Raw genomic sequence first — 18310 nt, forward strand, 5'->3', positions numbered from 1 at the left:
AAGAGAGAAAAGAAATGGTAGAACCCATACAAATTAGATGAAAATGGCCAGAGAGACATATATGTTACAAGAACAAATTGCCATCTGCAGTAAGAACGGCACTACCAGGAAGTTGTAGAGACATGACTAGGCTACCTCATGTCGTTTTGCGTTTTAAAAATAATTATGAAATAGAAAAGTCACAAAGCAGGCAAATCAGTGGGGGTTCCCTCATTAGTGTTCACTGCAACATTACCACCGCTGAGCTGAAAAATCTGAGAAGGTTCCCTTTTTTCCCTTGTCAATGGCGCTGTCTTTTAGAACTAAACTGGCTAGAGTAGCGAAAGATAATTGTCAGGAAAGGATAACACTGTTAATCCACATTCATTCCTTCAAAAACAGTTAGACAAGTAAATGGCGAATATATGTGTGTGTACCTATATCTAGCTGCATACACACACAACCCACACAAATAAATGCACTTCGGTATGGTGTTTTGGGTTTGTTTTTTTTTTTTTAAATTCTGAAGCAAACATAATCATTTTGGAAAGGCAAACAGCTCCACAAAGAACAATTATACAAAGAGCGTTTAGTAAGTAACACTTACATCACAAGTGACCCCAACACAACACAGTGATTAAACAAGGAGGAGCATATTATGGCTTACCCATCCAACCCAAAGCTAAAGTAACGCTACAAGCTTTGACTCAGCCTCACAAAAGTAAGGCCGATTTGAGTTAAGACTGGAAATCTGACGTGGCACTCTGCACTTACCTTCCCCTTTGTGCCTAAGTATCTCTCCACTACCGGTGACATTCTTACCCAGGATGGGATGCTCCCTGATTGGAGCTCCACAGAAAAGCTTAAGCTCAGCGAGATGAGCAAATGCTGGACTTTCAGGGCAGATTTGCAGCCCCAAGTCTCAACTGCCCTGCTTTTCTTTGGTACATTCAAACCCTCAGAATCATTTCTTCTTCACATTTTGGGGGCGATTTCTTGCCTTAGGGTGAAAAGAAAAAGCAGGACTAAAAAAAAGGAGGGAGGATAGAGGGAAAGGACTTTGATATTTTTAATGGACTTAATCGCCATCTAGTTGCTCAAAATAATTATGGACTACTTGTAAATATTGACCCAAGGAGTTTCAAAAATGTATACTTTTGAATCAGTCTAATAAACACATATTTTGAAAAACATGCACCATGATTCCTAATGGCTCTTTTGGTATTGTAATGGGCTACTGAATAAGTGCATATGTGATGACTTTGAAAAGATGGGAATTTAAATGGAATAAACCTATATTCTCTAGCTCTACAAGGCAGTAAGGAATAGATATTTTAAAAAAAAACCCACCATCTAGTTCAGTTTGATATTCACAGTCATAGATGAAAACATTTCTGTGGCATGAGTTGATAATAATCATTTATGCTTTACAAACACATATTGTTAATTATATAAAATATCTTTAAATCCTGGGGGGATGGCATTTTAAAATAATAGTAGTGCAATGTTATTTATCAAATATTCTTTAGCGGCTTCCTCAGTAGAAGTTGAACAATGTCTATTTTTTCCGACCTTCACAATCAGAAGTGATCGATTAGAGCTTCACTTTTGTTTTCCCCAAATCAAAGTGAAATAAAATGCCTTGGGTGTAAATCAAAAATCTTTGACATGTAGCAAAAAGCTCTCAGTGCGATATTAGTAGCCAAAGACCATCCAGATTTCTTTGTCAAGAGCTACATGTTTTCACCTTGAACTTTTTCTTACAATTTAACCTAAAGACTTTAATCATGGAAATCTTTATACCATGCATGCAGATACAATGCACCTAATGGCCTGCAAAGTGTCTTTTAAAGTGCAGCTTGGTACCTGAACATCTGATTGTGCTTGAGGCAGTAGTAGGCCAGAACCTCTTCAGAAGGCCAGATACCTATAAAACATAAAGACAGGGCACATTTTGAATAGAAAAGTCCTCATTTTTAGACTTAGCCATTATTTTAAAAGCCATTTTCAACCTGAGCCAAACTTATTATTTACTATTCTTACTATTTGAAACCACACAGCACGCATTTTTTTTTTTTTGCTGAGAAATGGGAATGTGGTTACCATTACTTCCCAGAAAAATAATATATGCTAGATAGGTTTTTACCCAGTTAATCTTCCATAAAGATTCTAAATGAAAACAAAGAAAATTATAAACAGCAAGGGTTAAATTTCACGTACATCATTTTTTCATATATGGGAACCTATTTTTCAGTTAATTGATAAGTTTTTATTGATCACCTACTATGTATTAAATTTTGCATGCAATTCAACAACCACAAAAAAGCATTTATTAATAAACCACAAATTCCAAGGGGCTAAGCTAGGCACAATGATTCAACAGAAACAGCAGTCTTTGCCCTTAAGGAGGCTAGATTCTGTTGAGGATAGAGGCGTGGCGGATATGTTATGTATACCAATAAGTGAATATGAAATAAATACAAAGTACTTCGAAATGAGAGAGTGCTAACAATTGTGATGGGTAGGGAGATCAAGGAGATGTCTTATATAGACAAGGGTGCCTGATCTGTGCTTTAAAAGAAGTAAGCTCAAGATTCTACAAGGTGGAGGTGAGGAGGGAGGGCATTCCAATATGGATGACCACTTGTGCAAAGGCTGTACTAAACAAAAACAAACGAAAAGCCATTCATGAGGCAAATTAATTCAAATTAATCTCCAGTTCAACTCCTTGTTCAGCCCCATGCCAAAGTCTATAGCACTAGCTTGTTTAAATCTCAGGGACTATTCCTATTGACCAATCCAACTAAAAGACTTTTTTTTTTTTTTCAAATCATGAATTTCCGGCTCACTTTCCTCAGGTGGTCAATAAACATTTAATGAGTGCTTACTGAGTGCCAGGTACTGTGCTAAGCACTGGGGATACAAAAAGAGGCAAAAGACCATCCCTGCTCCAGAGGAATTCACAATCTAATGGGGGAAAAATAAGCAAAGAAGTATGTACAAACATACAGGAAACATACAGGAAAAATAGGCAATAATTAAAAAGGGAAGTCACTAGAATTAAGGTGCTATGAAAAATTTCCTGTAGAAGTTTGTATTTAAGCTAAGGCTTAAGCACTTAGCCTTGATTCTGAATTGGATTAATCTTGTGTTTACACAATTAACTGTGTATATGAAAAAATAACACAACAATTCATCAAACATGTATTATGTATATATGCCTCATTCTGTGTAAGGCAGTGTGCTAGAAGCCAGTGTATCTGATAATGAACAAGGCAAGGGGCCTGTCTTTAAGGAGCTTACAATTCAGTAGGAAGAAATAAAGAAGGGAAGCAGCTACTGTGCAAACTGGAATATACAGGTCCAGACAAGGTACTGTGAAAGATCTGAGGAAGGAGAGATCACTTCCATTGGGGTAGGCAATATGAAGAAAGGCTTCATGGAAGAGAACGCATCTGAGCTAACGCATGCCAATACATTACAGAATCACTGAATCTTGGGCTTGGACAGGAACTCAGAGATTGTCTAGCTCAGGGGTTCTTAGTCCTTTCTGTGTCATGGACCCCTTCTCATGCTTTCAAATACATAAAACAAAATATAGAGAATTACAAAGGAAACCATATTAAAAGTATGCATTTCCCCCACCTAAGTTCATAGGCCCTCCTCCATGAAATCAAGGTGTCTGTAGACCCCAAGTTGAGAATCCCCATACTCTCTAGAGGAGCTCCAAAATATTTAGCAAGTGGTCATTTGGACTGGAAAAGCTCCAGTGAGGAAGAATTCCCATTAACTCTGTAAGTAGCTCCTTCCATCTCTGTATAGCTTTAATTTTTAATAAATTTGTCTTTATAGCAATCTTAAATATTACTCTCTGCAAATTTTTCCCATTGTGTCTAATTCTTCCTTCTGGAACCAAGCAGAATAAATCTAACCATATATCTTTGTTGCTGTATGTGTATATGTGTATACAAATATACATATGTGTACATGTACACACATATGTGTATGTGTATATACATACATGAAACAGTCCTTCAATTACCCCAAAGGTAGCTATTCTATCTCCCCCAAATCTTTTGTTCTCTTATATGGTACTGTTTCAAGTCCCCTCACTATCCTGACTGCCCTCCTTTGGATGCAATATAACTTGGCAACATCCTGCTTAAAATGTGGCACCCAGAACTCAACACAATTCTCCAGTTGTGGTCTAATTCAAAGTTATCCATAAACATTTATTGAATGATTACTCTAGACCAGGCTCCATGCTATACAAAGGCAGAGAACAGTAAGCCTATTGTCTCCCTTTTTCTAGACACCATACTATTCTGATCAGCAGTTAGCCTTCACAAGTGACCCTGCCAAAAACCAAGGGCAGCCAACTTCAGAGACAAGTTCTTAGGATAAGAATGTTATGCCATGGCAGGGATGAGAATATGAGGTACTGTGTTGACTTCTCAGACATTGAGAGCACACACAATAAGATTTTTTCTTTCTGGATACATTCCCAGCTGTCACCACTGAGAAAACAGGCTGCTTCAAAGAACAAGATGACAGAGGGGGGAAAAGGGGAACAAAAGTCCAGGGGATTCAACTGACAAGTATTTTTATTATGGCATAAATTAGTCTTAAGGTAATTTAGATAAGAAGGCTCATGGGAGCTCAAAAGAAGAGCAAGGAGGATAATAAGTAGTAGTCAGACTCATGGCACATTAGAGCTAGAAGATATCTTAGACACCATTGATCTAACTTCCCTATTTCAACTAACAGCTGAAGGAATGGAAGACCAGAATGGTGAAGTAATTTACCTGAACAACTAATTAATGGCAGAGTTGGGGCTAGAAACTAGTGCTCCACCTCTGGTTGGGAAGGGGAGTGATGATACTAATGAAGCCCAAGTGCCAATAACCTATAGTGAAAGTGATAGCAGTAAAAGATGGAGGGTGCAATCTTTCAAAAAAGATCTGAGGGAAAATGAGGCAGGGGGAATAACATTTAGTTACACAACTATAGGGCAGGGGGAAGAACACTTAGTTTCAAAACTACCCAATCAAAGTATTGAGTCATGTCCTCAAAGATCACCTAAACAGGATCTGCTCTACAGTATGGCTGGTGGGAATATCTTTAGGGAAAAGGTATTCACTACTTCATGAGGCAACCTATTTATTCCACATAGAGATAGTTATAATTGTAATGAAAATGTTCTTCCTTTTGAGTCTTCACAACTTCTGACCACTACTACTAGTTAAGCCTTCTGGGGCTAGGCAAAACAAACCTAATATTATACCTTCCACATGATGGCCCTTCAAATACTTGAATAGAAGTACTATGCACCGCCCTTCCCACGCCCTCCTGACTAAGCATCTACAATTCCTTCAGTCTTTACACGCCTGGGTTTCCAGTTCCCTGCCCATCCTAGATGCTCTGTACAGATGTATGCCAGCTCACTGTGGAACACAGCACTCTAGATGTGGTCCCACTGTAGCAGAAAACTGGGACCATCACTTCTCTCATACTGAAAATGATGTTTATATTGCTGTAATATAAGACTGTATTTGGCTTTTCTGGGTTGTGCTCTTGTACTGTTGCCTTTCCTAATCTCTTCATTCTAGAGCCTGTTCTCCATTGACTATTTCCTATTTATCCTGCATAGAGCTTGTCTGTGTGTAGTTGTTTACATGTTTTCTTCTCATTAGATTGTGAGCTCCTCAAGAGCAGGGGCCATCTTTTGCCTTTGTATCTCCAGTACTTAGCACAGTGCTTGACAAAGAGCAGGTATTTATTAAATGTTTATTAACTGACCAACTGACTGATTCATGCTGAGCATGAGAAATACATTCACTAAAACCCTAGTTTTTTTAATATAAACTTAGCCATCCACACATCCCCCATCTTGCATTCCGATGTTGATTTTTTTTGACTCAAGTATAGCACTTTGATTTATCACTATTAAATTACATCTTATTAGATTTGGAAATCAATTTATCCTTTATGGTACTTTTGTATCCCGACTTGATTGTTCAACATATCAGCTATCTCACCAAATTTCATTTCATCAGAAAATTTGATAAGCATGCCATCTCTGCTTTTATCTAAGTCATTGATAAAAATGTTGAACAATGCAGAAGCAAGAACAGATCTCTGGGCACTTTGCTAGAGATCTTCTTCCAGGATGACATTGATCCACCAAGGACTATTTTGGGGTCCAGTCATTTAATCAATTCCAAATCCACCTAACTGTACTATCATCTAGCCTCCATTTATCCATCTGGTCCACTAAGATAACATGAGAGATTCTGTTAAATGCCTTGCTGAAATCTAAGTATATAAAGTACCCAAATAATATGTTTACATTGTCAGATTCTAGGGAGAGTGACAATGTATTTTACTTCCTCTTTTACAGCAGATGTGCATAGGATAGTATAATGCTATAGACAGAGAAGGTATAATGATTATATTATCATAGGATTATGGATTTAGAGATTGAAAGGACCTTAGAAGTCATCTAGTCCAACCACTTTATTTTACAGATGAGGAAAAAGAGACCTAAAGACATTAAATATTTGCCCAAGGGCAGCCAGGTAGTAAGTGCCAGACTTAAAATCTGAACTCAGATTATCTGACTCCACATGTTTCTAGCAATTAAAAAAATATTATTGGGGTAGGGAGAGGTGATGTTTATAATTATCCAAAATTCAAGTTTGAATTAAGTGTCCCAGTGTGATGTCTGAAATACAGCCTTTAGCAAGGGTTACAACATGGGATACTTCTAGAATCTGTGACATGTATTATCCACACATATCTATCGCATCACAGAGTCCTGGTTAGAATGAGGTGCCCCAGGCATTAGTAGACACACATGGAGTAAAGCAATCCCCTGGGACTGCTCAAGGCAGAGGGAAAGCAACAGGGCAGCTGAAATCACACTGGTAGGGTGGATGGTTAGCCCTTAACAAGGGCATGCAGTGAGCTCCTGCAATTTTCATACCCCATCTGAAATGTAGCAGGGCCTCCACCAATCAATCAAGGCAGTCCTGTTATGTTCTCACCATCAGAGAAAGAAAAGAATGGGAGTTGTGGGGAGGGAGTACACAGAATGGCATTTAGAGTAGCTACACTATTGATCCAACAAAAGCAACACAGCACATTTTAATTAATGGTTTATTCTGGATATAACTTTTCTTAAAAACATATGGAATGAATTAGGACACTTTTAAAAGTAGCTCTGTGATTCATGGCTTCCTTTTCCTTGGTTCCCTCGGTAAATTAAATGAGTTTAAGAGAGAGAGAGAGAGAGAGAGAGAGAGAGAGAGAGAAAGTGCTCTTCAAGTCCTTGGGGCCCATAAAAGCATTAGTTAAATACAGATCCTATTTAGGAAAAGAACAGTGTATTCTACTAGTGTTTCCATGGACATTTGGTTTCATTTTCTATTTTCTTTCAAATAAAGTGCCAGGTTTGCTATAGACTCCATTGTTGTTGTGGGATCAAATAAGCTTGTTGGACTCTTCATATGCAATAACAAGTAAGTATAGCCACCATCTAAGAGAAGGAAGGAAGGAAGGAAAGAAGGGAAGAAGGAGGGAAGGAGGAAGAAGGAAAGGGAGAAGGAGGGAGAAAAGAGGGAAGGAAGATAGGAAGAAAAGAAAGAAGGAAGGAAAGAAAGAAGAGATGAACACAAGCATTTATTAAGTGCTTACCATATGCCAGATGCCATGTTAAATGCTAGGAATAAAAATACCAACAAAAAGAAAGACTGATCCAGTCACCAAAGAATTCAATTTCCAATAATTCACAATACACAAATGAGAGGTAGGGGGAGGACTGAAAGCTGATTTTTAGTGGCACATTAATTGGGTACTGATGGGGAGGAGAAAATTGGGGATTTGGTCTATTTGCAACAAAATTGTTGATTAGTGAAGTTGCTAACTCAGAGTTCTACATAAAGGCCAGGCTTTGTAGTCTACATAAAAACAATCATGGCTATTGCCAAGTCTGATGCCAAATAGATCCTATAATTACCTGATCTGGAGAAGGGAAGTGAGGCAAGGAGGAGAATAGAGAGAGGAGCCTTTGGGGGGCTTCTAATTATCTTGAATTCCAGCACTTCCCCCCTTCCCGTGTCCTTTCATCAGAGGAGAGGTGAAGCTACATCAGAACTTTCAACAGCCATCACCTAGTAGAGTGTTTTAATATGGCACATTTACCCAGAGATGAGGAAGCTGGCAGCCTGTTCACTCAAGAGTGACACTACTTCCTCTATAACCAGCTGCTCCCTGAGCAGGCAACACCTTTCTCTCCCCCACTTCAGGCTAAGTGCTCACACCTCTCTGGAGATCACAGGGCAGAGCAGATCAAGAGGAGTCAGAAGGTCTCTCTTAAACTTGCTGCTCAACTGGGAAAGGCATCCCCCTCCACACACACACATTCCCACCTAAGCCACTGAGTTGACAGCCAGGGAAGGCTTTTGTGAACTTAATGAAAAGAAAAGCATCTCGGGCTTGGACAGGTAGGTAAGCTTCTTGGCTTGCTTTTAGAAGGGGATGAGCTCAAGGATGCCCAAGACAGAATATGCACTCTGACTCATATTCCTGCAAGCTGACTGCGTTTCGGTATGTCATTGACATAGCTGACCCAGACATTGTGCTGCTTCCAGAAGGTGAGGGTCTCTCAAAAAATACAAAATGCTCCAGCCCACATTACTGAACATTAACAGTGGCATTTCCATGGCAGTGAACAGAAAGTACTTTGAAAAAGCATTTAAAGGCTGACGGAATGAAAGGAAGTTATTTGGCAATAGTGTCATGAAGCCTTTAAAAAAGCATGCAGAAGGACTTCTTGAAAAGTTTTCAGAAACATTCCCATGCTAACAGACACATCAAGGATCTTATTTCAATTCAGTATGTACATATAAAAACCACTTTTTGATGTGTTTCCAATGGAGGAAATTTTGCCAATGTTGGGACATTTTAATGGCAACATCTGAGCGATCGCTATTTCTATGTCTATCTTCATGAACGCCAATACACTGAAACAGGAAATCCATACCATGACTAGAGATTGTAAAAAAACAAAAGACACCAAAAGAGAATAAATATCTAAGTAACACATGGTTCTGATGGCATCATCAATCTCCCTTGCCCCTCTTCACGCTCTATTCTAAAAACCAGACCTGCTTTAAACTCTCCATTGCTAACCTCAATTCTCTTCAATGCCTCTGGACCCCAGATCACTGAGTTTAGATAGCTCAGTTTGAAGAAATGGAATCTTCCAAGGTGATCCAGAGAATCATGTGACAAGCATTTATACTTACTATGTGCCAGGCACCAAGCTAAGTTCTAGGAAAAAAGAAAGGCAAAAACAAGCGAAAAAAAAACCAACAACAACAATTCTTTCCCCCATGGAGTTTGTATTCTAATGGAGGAAACGAGCCATAATAAGTAACCAACACAGTAGGCTATTTAGTGAAATAAAGCGCAATTGCTTGGTGAATGTCCAAACACAATTCAATTCTGTTATCCATAGTCATGATATGTGTGTATGTGTGTTTATGTAGGTACTGGAAGGAAAGATGGAGGAAAAGAGAAGAAAATAAAAAAATATTGGGTTCATCCTTCTGAGCAACCAAAACTTTAGCTAGAATAATCAGTAAGTAACCACATTAATCTTTTTGGGGCTTGGCTCTCCTTTTAAGGCTATAAACTATCTCCTGAGGTATAAACTAAGAAAAAATGGTCTAGCAGGAGAAAGAAAAGTGAAGAGGTTATTAGGTAATCCAGAGATTGAATAACAAGTTCCTGAATAATTGAGGCAATGTTGTACAAGGGAAAAGTACACTGGCTTTGGAGTTAGAGGAACTGCTTTCAAATCCTACCCTGTCACTTACTTTGTGTCTAAATCATGCACCCATGATTTAGGTTCCTTCCAGCTCTAAAAATCAGATCTAAAGTCTCTCTGTCTCGTATCTATTTATTACATATGTATATATATATATATATATATATATATATATATATATATATATATACACACACACACATATGTATGAGTGGAATGGAATGTCAGTGAAATTGAAAATTATAAACATGAGAGATACAAAAACCTCTGGACTTTATGGAACAATGTAGAATGAAGAAAGCAACCCCCCACTCTCACCAAAAAAATCCCACAAAACACCAAAGCATTTATTAAGTGCTCATTCTATGCTAGCCACTCGATTGCTAGAGATACAAAGAAAAAAATGAAACAGTCTCTGCCTTCAAGAAGCTTACCTTCTATTAGAAGAGATCCATAAAAGTCCAGAGTTTTTTTCTCTTTCATGTTGATAATTTTCAATGTCACTGACATTCCATTCCATTCATATGAATATGTATATATGTAATAGATATACAGATACATAAATAGATGTGTGTATGTATAGATAGAAGATGTGCATATGTATATGTGCATATATACATACATATATATGTAGACTAATAAACTGAAGGTAATAAGGAAAGGGGACGACTGGGTGGTACAGTGGATAAAGCACTGGGCCTGGGGTCAGGAAGACTCATCTTCCTGAGTTCAAATCTGGCCTCAGACACTTAGTAGCTGTGTGACCCTGGGCAAGTCACTTAACCCTGTTTGCCTCAGTTTCCTCTCTGTAAAATGATCTGGAGAAGGAAATGGCAAACCACTTTAGTATCTTTGCCAAGAAAACCCCAAATGGGGTCACAAAGAGTTGGCCATGACTGAAAAATGCCTGAACAACAACAGATGGCTTATTCCCTTCCTCCTTTATATAAATGTCAGCTAATATTATTACTTAACTGAAATTTATCTAACATAATTGAACCATATAGATTCTGTAAAAATATTTCCTTTTAGAATCTATATATCTTATTCATTATAATTTCTCAAGTTAATTATTAATAATGAACAACCCCTTTACTGTCACTCCTCCCCAAAATATTTGCTTTTTTTGAAGAGAAATTTCAACATAAACCATTCTGTGGCCTCTCTCCTCAACCCCCAAGTGGAGAAGGAAATGGCAAACTACTCCAGTATCTTTGCCAAGAATATTCCAAATGGGGTCATGAAGAATCAGACATGACTAAAAACGACTGAACAACAACAAGAAAACGCACTAACACTAATAATAAAAGTAAGAATAGCTAACATGTCTGCAGTGCCTCAGGATTTAGAAAGTTCTTTACAGGGTATATGTATACACACGTATGTATATACACATATACATACACATATTTATATGCAAGCATTTGATATATACACAAATATGCTTATGCTTACATGTATTTTATATATACATACTATACATCATACACACATATGTATGTATGTATGTGGTATCATTCATACATTTCTTACCAAGTTTTTCTGAAATCTGCCTGCTCCTCATTTCTTATTGCACAATAGTATTCCATTACATCATATGCCAAATTTTGTTCAGCTATTCCCCAATTGATGGGCAGCTGCTCAGTTTCCAACACTTTGCCATGTTATGGCTGCCATAAATATTTTTGCACATGTAGGTCCTTTCCCCTTTTTATGATCTCTTTGTGATACAAAACTAGTAGTGGTGTTATTGGATCAAAGGGTATGCACAGTTTGGTTGCCCTTTGGGAATAGTTACAAATTGCTTTCCAGAATGGCTGGCATCAGTACACAACTCTATCAACAATGCATTAGTGTCCCAATTTTCTCATATCGTCTCCAACATTTACCATTTTCCTTATCTTGGTCATATTAGCCAATTATTGGACTACCTGAAAGCCACAATCAAAAAAAGAGCCTAGATATCATCTTTCAAGAAATTATCAAGGAGAGCTGCCCTGATATTCTAGAGCCAGAGGGTAAAATAGAAATTGAAAGAATCCACCCATCACCTCCTGAAAAAGATCCCAAAAAGAAAACTCCTAGGAATATTGTCACCAAATTCCAGAGCTCCCAGATCAAGGAGAAAATACTGCAAGCAGCCAGAAAGAAACAATTTGAGTATTGTGGAAACACAATCAGAATAATACAAGATCTAGCAGCTTCTACATTAAGGGATCGAAGGGCTTGGAATATGAGATTCCGGATGTCAGTGGAGCTAGAATTAAAACCAAGAATCACCTACCCAGCAAAACTTGAGTGTAATCAATTGGGGGGGGGGGATGATTGACATTCAATTACATAGAGAAATTTAATGCATTCTTGAGAAGCTAGATCTAAATAGAAAATTTGACTTTCAAATAGAAGGCTCAAGAGAAGCATGAAAAGGTAAACAGGAAAGAGGAATCATAAGGGAATTATTAAAGTTGAACTGTTTACATTCCTATATAGAAAAATAACATTTGTAACTCATGAGACCTTTCCCATTATTAGGGTAGTTGGAGGGAACATATATAGACAGAGGGCACAGGGTGAGGTAAATATGAAGGGATAATATCTAAAAAATAAAACTAAGGGGTGAGAGAGGAATGTTCCTGGAGAAGGAGAAAGGGAGAGGTAGAATGGGGTAAATTATCTCACATAAAAGAGACAAGAAAAAGCTTTCACAGTGGAGGGGAAGAGGGGGGAGGTGAGAGTGAATGAGAGAACCTTACTCTCATCGAGTTTAGCTTAAGGATGGAATAACATACACACTCAACTGGGTATGGAAATCTATCTTACTATACAGGAAAGTAGGGGGGAAGGGGATTAGAGAGGGGGGATAACAGAAGGGAGGGCAGGTTGGGGGAGGGGGCAATCAGAAGCAAATACTTTTGAGGAGGGACAGGGTCAAAGGAGAGAATAGAATAAATAGGGGGCAGGATAGGATGGAAGAAAATAAGTTAGCCTTTCACAACATGACTATTACAGAAGTGTTTTATATGATTACACATGTATAACCTATATTGAGGGAGGGAGGAAGGGAGAGAATTTGGAACTCAACGTTTTAAAAACAAATGTTAAAAATTGTTTTTACATGCAACTGGGAAATAAGATAAACAGGCAATAGGGTGTAGAAATATAGCTTACCCTATTTGAAAATAGAAGGGGAAGAGGATAAGAGAAGGGGGATGGGGTGATAGAAGGGAGGGATTGGGGGAAGAGCTAATCAGAATGCACACCTTCCTGGGGTGGGGGGAGGGGAGAGTTAGGGAGAAAATTTGGAACTCAAAATTTTGTGGAAGTGAATGTTGAAAACTAAAATAAATAAATAAATTGAAAAAATAATTTTTGGTAGTTTGATTGGTATGGCACTGAATAAGCAAATTATTTTAGGCAGAATTGTCATTGTTATTAAATTGGTTCAGCCTACCCACGAGCAACTGATACATTTCCAACTATTTAGATGTGCCTTTACTTGTGTGAAAATTGTTTTATAGTTGTGTTCAGCCAGTTCCTGGGTTTGTCTTGCCAGGGAGACTCAAGTATTTTGTATTGTTTACAGTTATTTTAAATGGAATTCCTCTTTCTATCTCTTGCTACTGAGGTTTGTAGGTCATTTAAAGAAATGCTGATGATTTACATGGGTTTATTGCATATTCTGCAACTTTGCTAAAGTTATTAATTACTTCAAGTAGTTTTTTAGTTGATTCCATAGGGTTCTCTAAGTATACCATCATATCATCTGCAAAGAGTGATACTTTCATTTCCTTACTACCTATTTTAATTCCTTCAATGTCTTTTTTCTCACATTGCTATAGCTAACATTCCTAATACTATGTTGAATAACAGTGGTGATGATGGGAATCTTTGCTTCACCCCTAATCTTATTGGGAAGGCTTCTAGCTTAATGGTTGCTGATCTTTTGAGAAAGATTCTGCTTATCATTTTTAGGAAGATTCCCTTTATTCCTATGTTCTCCAGTATTTTTACCAGGAATGGGTGCTGTATTTTGTCAAAAGTTTTTTTCCAGCATCTGTTGAGATAATCATATGATTTCTATTGGTTTTGTTATTGATGTGATCAATCATGTTGATAGTTTTACTAATATTGAACCAACCCTGCATTCCTGGTATAAATTCCATGTAATCATAGTGTATAATCCTTGTGATACATTGATGTAATTGCTTTTATAGCATTTTGTTCAAAATTTTTGCTGTGATAGTCATCAGAGAAATTGGTTTATAATTTTCTTTCCCTGTTTTAGGTCTTCCTGGTTTAGGTAACAGCTCCATATTGTGTCATAAAAGTTTCGCAGGGCTCCACCTATTTTTTCCCAGTAGTTTATATGGTATTTGAATTAGCTTTTCTTTAAATGTTTAGTAGAATTCATGATCTGGCCCTAGGGATTTTTTTCTTAGGGAGTTCATTAATGGCTTGTTCAATTTTTTTCTAAGATGGGATTATTTAGGCATGCTACTTCCTGATTATATAATTAATTTATATTTTAATAAATATTCATTTATTTATCTCAGATTGTCAGATTTATTGGAATATAATTAGGCAAAATATTTCCTAATAATTGCTTTAATTTCTTCCTTATTGGTGGTGATTTCTCCCTTTGTATTTTTGATACTGCATATTTGGTTTTCTTCTTTCTTATTTTTAATCAAATTAATCCATGGCTTATCTATTTTATTGGGTTTTTTTTCATAAGACCAGCTCCTAGATTTATTAGCTCAATAGTTTTGTTTTTTTTTTTTTTACATTCAATCTTACTAATCTCACCTTTGATTTCCAGGATTTCAAATTTGGTGCTCAGTTGCAGATTTTTTATTTGTCCTTTTTCTAGATTATTTTTAGTTGCATGCACAATTCATTGATCTGTTCTTTTTCTATTTTATTGATTTAAGAATTTAGAGAAATAAATTTTCTCCTAAGTAATGCTTTGATTCCATCCCATATATTTTGGCATATTGTCTCATTGCTGTCATTCTCTTTAATGAAATCATTGATTGTTTCCATGATTTGTTCTTTGACCCACTTATTTTTTAGGATTAGATTATTTAGTTTCCAATTTATTTAAATCTATCTTTCTACTGCCTTTTGTTGAATGAAATTTTTATTGCATTCTCATCTCAAAAAAATACATTTAACATTTCAGCCTTTCTACATTTGATTTTGTTTTTGTGCCCTAATACATGGTCAATTTTATGTAGGTTCCATATACTGCTGAGAAAAAGGTATATTCCTTTTTGTTCCTATTCAGTTTTCTCCAAAGGTCTGTCTAACTTTTCTAATGTTCTATTTATCTTCATGGTTTCTTTTTTGTTTATTTTTTGGTTGGATTTATCGAGTTCTGAGATGAGACAGTTGAGGTCCCCCACTAGTATAGTTTTGCTGTCTATTTCTTCCTGTAAGTCACTTAACTTCTTTAAGAATCTGAATGCTATACCACTTGATGCATATATGTTTACTATTGATATTGCTTCATTGTCTATAGTACCTTTTAGCAAGATATAGTTTTCTTCTTTATCTCTTTTAATTAGGTCTATTTTTGCTTTTACTTTATCTGAGATCAGGATTGCTACCCCTGTTTTTTTTTTTTTTACTTCAGCTGAAGCATAATGGATTCTGTTGCAACCCTTTGCCTTTACTCTGTTTGTCTCTCTGCTTCAAGTCTATTTCTTGTAAAAAATATATTGTAGAATTCTGGTTTTGATCTACTCTGCTATCTACTTCTGCTTTATGGAAGAGTTCACCCCATTCACATTCACAGCTATGATTAATAATGGTATATATCCCTCCATTCTATTTTTCCTCCTGTCTGTCCTTTCTTTTCCTCCTTACCAGTGTTTTGCTTCTGTCTACCAGCTCCCCCATTTGCTCTCCCTTTTATCAGCCCCCCCCTTACTTAATCTCCTCCCCTCCTACTTCCCTGTCAGGTAAGATAGATTTCTATATTCAAGTGATTGTGTATATTATTCCATCTTTGAGCCAATACTGATTAAAGTTCAAGCAATGCACATCACCCTCTCTCCCATCATCCCCATCCACTGTAATAGGTCTTTCGTGTCTCTTCATGTGAAAAAAACTTATCCCAATCTACCACTCCCTTCCTTCTGTACCTAGTGTACTTCTCTTTCTCATCCCTTTTACATTATCCCCTCAAATTCACCTTACATCTGTACCCTCTATTTATATTCCTTCTAGCTGTACTATTACTGATACAATTTTTAAGAATTGTAAGTATTATTTTCCCATCTATGGATATGAACATTTTGTTTTCTTTTCCCTTTTTACCTATTTATGCTTCTATTGGGTCTTGATATGGGGGATAAAATTTGTGATTTAATTCTGGTCTTCTCCTTCTAAAAGCTTGAAATCCTTCTATATCATGGAATGCCATTTTTTCCTTTGATGTGTTATACTCAATCTCACTGGGTAACAGATTCTTGGTTGTAGTCCTAGCTCCTTTGCCTTCTAGAATATCATATTCCATGGCCTCTGATCTTTTAATGTTACAGCTGCTAGGTCCTTTGTAATCCTGATTGTGACTTCCCAATATTTGAATTGTTTCTTTCTGGTCACTTGCAGCATTTTTTCTTGACTTGATAGTTCTGAAGTTTGGCTATTATAATGTTCCTTGGAGTTTTTATTTTGAGATCTCTTTCTTGAGGTGATTGGTGGATTCTTTCAAGGATATCATGGCAGTTTTCCTTGATAATTTCTTGAAAGATGCTGTCCAGGTCCTCCTTTTTGATTATGTCTTTTAGATAGTCCAATGTTTCTGACATTGTCTCTCCCGGATCTATTTTCCAGGTCAGTGTTTTTTCCCCATGAGGTTCTATTTTTTCATTCTTTTGAATTTGTTTGATTGATTCTTGATGTCTCACAGAGTCATTAGCTTCCACTTGCCCAATTCTAACATTTAAGGAGTTGTTTTCCTTAGTTAACTTGTATACTTTCTTTTCTATTTGGCCAACTGTACTTTTTAAGGTGGTATTTTCTTCACTGGATTTTTGTATCTCCTTTTCCATTTAGCCAAATCTACTTTTTAAGCAGTTGTTTTCTTTGTCTAAGCTGTTGACCCTTTTTCATAATTCTCTTGCATCACTCTCATTTCTTTTCCCAATTTTTCTTCTACCTCCTTATGTGATTTTAAGCTCCTCTTAAGCTGTTCCATGAGTTCTTTCTGGGCTTTTTCTTTGGCGTTTTGCCTATAGGTGTTCTGACATTGTTGTCTTCTGAGTTTATGTCTTGATCTTCCCTATCATCATAATAACTTTCTATGTTCAGATTCTTTTTTGTTGTTGTTTGCTCATCTTTTTTTTGGCCTTTTTCCTTTCTTTTAAATTTGAGCTCTGCTCCTGGGGTAGAAGAGGCACTGTCATAGGCTTCTTGTGCCAGGGGCTGCAGGCCCTGGCTGTTTACCTGGTGCTCACTGATGTTGCCCTGAGGCCTACAGGGACCCTCGTGTCTGGTGTTGCACAGAAGGGTTGGGGAAGATGGCCACTGCTGCTGGAGGCCAAAGAGGTTTGGCAGCTTACCTGGTGCTGAGCTGGGATCCTAGTGGTGGTGTCTGGCATGTCCTGAGGCCAGTGGGGTGTTTCTGCATTTCCCTGAGGATACATGTGGCTGCCTGTTTGCCCAGGGCTACAATGAAGCAAGTGGAGGTCTAGTCCCTAGAGGCTGCCTGTTTGCCAACGGCTATGCTAAAGCACTTGGTGGTTCACAGAGTAGAGTCTGCCCATTCCTCTGGCTATGCTGAGGCACATAAGGGGTCCTGGTGTTGGCATTTGTCTGCTCCACTACATTGGAGCTCAGAATCTACCACTGGTTTGCGGAGGTGGGGCTTGCTGCTGGCTTCCTGGGATGTTCCCTAGACTGCACTCCCCTCTTATCCAAATGAGACAGACCTTTCCTGCCAATCTTTCAAGTTTCTTGGGCTCAAAGATTGTTTCATCCCACCTTTTTGCTGGTTCTGCTGTTCCAGGATTTGTTTGGGGGCAATATTTTATGGTTGTTTGGAGGTGAATATGGGAGAGTTATGGTGATTTACTTCTTACTCCGCTATCTTGGCTCCAGGAAGTCCACTTGGCCTTTTTAAGCTAAGGTCTTTCCCAGGTCTCAGTTTGACTGAGGCAACACCCATTCAGTGATTAAGGCTCAGTAAGGTAACGTGGCAAAGTAGAAAGAAATCTCCCAACAGGATTCAGAACATCTGGGTTCAAGTTCCACCTACGACTAAAGAGCTTCATGAGTCTGAACAATTATTTGTACTTCTGTAGGCTTGTTTTCTCATCCGTAGAAGTTGGTTGAAATAATCTCTAAGTTTACCTTTCAGTTTTAAAAAAAGGTGCCTATGATAACATATTAAATGTTGGCATCAAGTATTTCCAAATTATTGCTTTAAAAACTGTCATTGGAAGGGTAGCTAGGTGGTGTAGTGCATACAGCACCCACCCTGGAGTCCGGAGG

General features: G+C 37.6%; 1 protein-coding gene and 1 pseudogene across 1 annotated transcript in view; one reads left to right on the plus strand and one right to left on the minus strand.

Moving 5' to 3' along the window:
• Positions 1–18310, minus strand: part of CAMKMT (calmodulin-lysine N-methyltransferase) — a 536340-nt gene that overhangs the window by 73047 nt on the left and 444983 nt on the right. Inside the window, 1 exon segment of the mRNA XM_036750026.1 lies at positions 1846–1906. Within this exon segment, the coding sequence (XP_036605921.1) occupies positions 1846–1906 (61 nt within the window).
• The window catches only part of LOC118841293, a 186952-nt pseudogene continuing 177187 nt past the window's right edge, over positions 8546–18310 (plus strand).

Source organism: Trichosurus vulpecula, chromosome 3, assembly GCF_011100635.1.
Source record: "Trichosurus vulpecula isolate mTriVul1 chromosome 3, mTriVul1.pri, whole genome shotgun sequence".
In the NCBI taxonomy this organism is placed as follows: Eukaryota; Metazoa; Chordata; class Mammalia; order Diprotodontia; family Phalangeridae; genus Trichosurus; species Trichosurus vulpecula.